General features: G+C 34.1%; 1 protein-coding gene across 1 annotated transcript; it reads right to left on the bottom strand.

Annotated features, from left to right (window-relative positions):
• Positions 1-295: 295 nt before the first annotated feature.
• Positions 296-3,378, bottom strand: LOC125809945 (putative aldehyde oxidase Art an 7). Its single transcript, XM_049489479.1, has 3 exons — positions 2,775-3,378; positions 1,787-1,947; positions 296-1,550 (listed from the first exon to the last, which is right to left on the bottom strand). Exons 1-3 carry the CDS (start codon positions 3,351-3,353, stop codon positions 389-391), a joined length of 1,902 nt encoding a protein of 633 aa, XP_049345436.1. The 5' UTR covers positions 3,354-3,378; the 3' UTR covers positions 296-388.
• Positions 3,379-5,005: the final 1,627 nt, after the last annotated feature.

Here is a 5,005-nt window from a genome sequence, read left to right on the forward strand (position 1 = left end):
TACCAACCACCATCTAATAATTCGAGATCGAGAGAAGAGAGCTAACGTAAGAAATTTGACTCCTGTTACTCCGGACGGAATAGTTAATTAAGGATTTGCTCATTAGAGTGCGTACTTTTGCGATTCATGTTAATTTTATAATTCTTCACTTTTATGCAGATGTTAGGATGCCAGTTACAAGCCTTATGATAGTGAAAATCACATCTTTAAGTTAAATGGGAAGGCCAAAACCACAAGCTCAAAAATATATACCATGACAAGTATATGACCTTGCCTAAAGATTAAAACAAGATATCAAAGCTTTAATATATATTTCCTTTTGTAAATAAAACATCAATAGTATACATAAAATAAACAAGTAAAGTATTGGTGATATTGTTGATCATGTCTACTGGTCAATGCGCACCCACATTCCACGGCTAGGAACACCGCGCTGAACCACAAAGAGTAAATAGTAGCCTGGTGGAGCAATTCTGCCTGAAGGTGGTGCTACTACAGTAACCTCTTGATTTGTCACAGCTTGAAGCTTCAAAATGAGCAACCTTTGTCCTTGAGAGTAGCCATGTGTTGTAAAAGGCGGTGCATACATTGTAACCTTAATCTCTATCTCATCTACAACTTCATCCAACTTGATATTGATCTTGAAATTCTGACCATATTTCATCTCCTTGTTGGCTCCATTCTCAAGAATTTGGGGCTTCTGTTGTTCCAACTCAGGTGCCAAGTAAGGAGGTGAGAATTTCTCCACTCTCAAATCAGTTGGATATTTAGCCTGGAAATCATACACAGCATGGGTATTGCTGCCTGCCACTAAAATTTTGCCATCTGGCAAAACAGCAGAAACAGAATGGTACATTCTAGGGATTTGTGAAGGGGTCAATTCTTTGAACCTCTGCCCTTTTGGTTTGTTTGGGCTATAAAGAAGTGGAACAAGATTAGGTTCCTCAGCAGCATCCCATGCCGAAGTTCCTGTCTTTGCTCCATTGATGATCAATATATCTCCGGTTGGTAGAAGCAGCATGTCTCCCATCACTCTTGGTGATAGCATTTCTTCAATATCCCATTGAGCTCCTTGTCTGTTAGCAAATAACCTTCCACAATCTTTTAATGCGGGGAAGAACTGTCTGGGTGGAAACTCGGAATATTTGAAGGCATTGTTGGTATTTCCACCACAAACAATGATCTCAACTTCAACATCCTCAGGATTAGGAGTATTGAGATTGATTGGCAAAAGTGCGGACATTCCTGATGCTGGATAGTTTCTTGAACCTCCTGGAAGTACAGGAAGATCGCGGATGGTTTTTCCACTATAAGGATCAATGATTATTGATCTATCGTTGGCAAATATAAATACATTCCCATCAGGAAGAAGATTGACGAATGGATAGAGATTGTTTTCTTTCTCGTCTTCAGTCTCAACAAGGAAATTTAACCCAAATTGTTGCACCTGAAATTGCAGTCTTCCTGGTGGAACGATTTCGTAGTTGTGTGCACCACGACCTCCAACAAGAATGAAGCTACCATTCTCAAGCATATGCTGAGTAGCATACCTGTTGATTCACAAACATAAATCTTCTCCATCATTTTAGAAATGGACAATAATATTTATATTATTAGTAATTGGTTACTTATCTTTTTTAAGAACTACAACAAAAGAGGCATTTAGTGGCCATACTATAAATTTTTATTTTAAAGTGATGGATATAGTATACAATGTTTCTTTTATGTTGATAGTGTGTGGAAGATTAATTCTTTTAAAAGTAAGATTGGAATGATATATTTGTACCATCTCATAGCAGCAAGACCATTAGCATTTTCCTGAAACTCGCAGTTATCACATGGATTCATGATTCTGATACTGCGGATTCCTTCACGATAACCTCCTGTGCTTACTAATTCACCATTAGAGGACAAACCTCCGGATGAGCACCATGTATCAGTCATTATCTGTGTATCAATTGAACGAAAAAAATACCAATTATTAGAAAAGGAAACAGAGCTATATGTGGATCTTGGAGATCAAAAAGCATTCATTGGCATTCATTTTGTTCCTTGACAATGAATTTTTTATCCTTAAAAGGTGCAAATGATATTTATTCCTAGCAAGAAAAAGAACAAGATCTCTGTTTAGATCTTTAGGTAAATATTAAAGCTTTCCTATGAGAAAATGGAAAAAAGGTTCAGAAAAAAAAAATATAAAAAAATATAGGTTTATGTTAATTTAATTCAGTAACATTCTAAGACACAAACTCTTCAGAAAGGTTACTAATTTCTTACAGGAATAAAGAAATGTGACATAATGATAGAAATAATTAAATAAATTAGTGATTTTGAAAAATCTCGTTAATCTGGTCTGTATAATTTTAAGTGCACATATATTATTTGCCTTTTATGCATGTGTATGTACTTCTCTATAATAAAGGAAAGATTACCTAAATACACAACTTATTTTATTTTATTGTCTAAAATTTCCTATCATTTGAAAAAATTACAAAAATCTCTACTTTATGCTATTTGTCGATCGAATACGTTATTTTACGCGATGTATTAGTTGAATATATCACTTTATGCGATGTATCAGAACGTACCCGATGTATGGGAACGCTGATGGATGTTTTGGGATGTAACCAAATTTCAAAAAATTTAAGGATGGATCCAGATTTCACAAAATTTAAGGGAATTTTGTAATTAGTTCTTAACACTATGAGATTTTGGTAAATCATGCATAATATATTAAGGAAATGAGATATAAAAATTAGGAAGTGGTAACAAACCTTCAATGTCCTAACTTGACCACTCTCAACGTCATATCGAACACCATGAGACCAACAATCAGTCTCACCAGGCCTTTCTGGGACTGGCTTGCAAAATGGAGGGTTATTTTGAATTGCAGATTGTCCAAGATTTGTGGTGTCATACCAAACAGCCTTGTTATTTGGCATCAATTGTATATGCATGGCCGCAACACCAGAATTTGGTGAATGTAACATCCAAGCACCACGATTTTCCGTCTCGAAATCCGGCTTTGGAATGTCTTTCTTTTTCACTTTGACAGCCGGTTCTAATGGTGCTACTTCCTCTTGGTTTTCGTGCACTCCATGAAAGGGAAAGGGAAAGGGAAATTGTGGAAATATTAATTCATTTTTTTTGTTTTTCTTGTTGGACTTGTTGTTTTTCTTCTTCTTTTTCTTTCCATCTAGGAATTCCAAAAAACCATGAGGGGAAGGATCAAAATTGACACCAACGGGAGAGTCATCAGCATCGTCAAAGTCTTGGTTAATATGTTTGTTTCTAGCATAAGATGAAACAAAAAGTAAAGGAAGAAGAACAAAGGCTTTGATGTAGATAGCCATTGAAGAAGCCTTTTTTTCCGTTTCTTCTATGGCTTTTATGACCGATTCATCATTGTTGCCTATTATTCTCTCTATTTATAACAATCAACAATACCTTCATTTAACCACATATTACTTCCAAACTATTTATCAACCGTACCATCTCACACAATTTTCGCTAACCAAACATAAATTAAAACAAATATAAACAAACCACATTTATATTTATATTTCTACTAAAAATCTCTATTCTTACGTGATGTTGTTTGACTTTTCATAAATATCTAAAGACTAATTAGTATTCCAATATTTAAACAAAAGAATACATCTTCTTTGCTAAATATATGGGATCCAATATAGGAAAAAAATATTGATGTTGTCATTAAACATTTATTAAATAAAGAAATATGACATTCTTTTTTAATCGAAATGAAAAGAAAAAGATGTGTCACATAAATATAATTTTGAGAATAGTAACCAGTTCCGTTAGACAAGCAATGCACAAGCTAGAGCATCGTGATACCAATTATTAGGAACAAAAAATCAAAAATCAGCTCTGGAAAGGTTTTACTGTTGCACTTTATAAAAAACTAATACTCCATCCGTCCTATTTTATGTCACTTTTCGAATTTTGAAATTCAAACAAGTTTATATTTTACCGTAAGTTTTTCATAGATCTTTTAAACATTTTGAATTATCAATTATTGTAACTTATAGTATTTTTTACATAGTTTACAAATATATAAATTTCATTTCAAAAAATTGAAGATCTCGTGTGCAAATTCTTATTCAAACTTAAACTGTTTGACACTCGAAAAATGAAAAATATCATATAAATTGAAACAAATGGAGTATTATCTATTGTGCACTTTGAACGATAGTTTTTTTTTAAAAGTCAAATTTGGAGCTTGAGGCTCATTTTATTAATAGATATATGAAAGGGAAAACTACACAAAATAGACCTAAATGTGAAACTATTTACCAAAATTAGACCTAACTCAAATTACTCACCCTTAATAAATTCATGGCTCAAAGTATTTACTCACTTACCCACTTTTTTCTTTCTTATTTAGGATGTGATGCCAGCATGAGTTGTACTTTGGGAGAACCAGTCTTATAACTCTAAAAACATTTTACAGGGTAATCACTTATAGTATTTCCAGATTTTTTACATGTCTTATTTTCTCAATTGGCTTAGAATATCTGCACATTTGTCCAACTACTCTTTCAGTTAATAGAAGTATGCTGCCCAAGCTTGTTTGGGTATGGGGCGCAATTGTAGTAGTTGTTGCTATGTGAATTGAGGAGACAATTTGTTCTTTTTACCATGTCTGATATTTCTGTTTGATATTGTAGAATGTACATTCCATATATGCTTTGGCTCAAGGACAAAAGGGTTCATTGATAACGCTCAAATCACCCTCCAAAACCAATTAAAAGAGTAAGCAATTGTAGTCACTAAAAATCCAACGAAGAGTCAAAGTGGGATCCCACGGGGAATGGTATATCATAGAGAATTCCTTATCAAGAAATTTGGATTTTAATTTAGCTCATTTGTAATTGTAACACCCCGCATCCGAAAACAGACAAATTGTAGATTTCTAAAGTTCCAAGTGGCACCGACGGGCACCACCCACGAACCGTAGGGTGACCCACTGCCCATGTTGGTGGTC

This window comes from Solanum verrucosum, unplaced genomic scaffold, assembly GCF_900185275.1.
Source record: "Solanum verrucosum unplaced genomic scaffold, falcon-dt-bn FXZP01000257.1, whole genome shotgun sequence".
Taxonomy (NCBI): domain Eukaryota; kingdom Viridiplantae; phylum Streptophyta; class Magnoliopsida; order Solanales; family Solanaceae; genus Solanum; species Solanum verrucosum.

Coding starts and splice junctions, on each gene's coding strand:
- LOC125809945 (XM_049489479.1), bottom strand. CDS start 3,353: ATGGCTATCTACATCAAAGCCTTTGTTCTTCTTCCTTTACTTTTTGTT. Junction 1,948..2,774: donor GTCAAGTTAGGACATTGAAG/GTTTGTTACCAC, acceptor ATTGATACACAG/ATAATGACTGATACATGGTG. Junction 1,551..1,786: donor GGTCTTGCTGCTATGAGATG/GTACAAATATAT, acceptor GTGAATCAACAG/GTATGCTACTCAGCATATGC.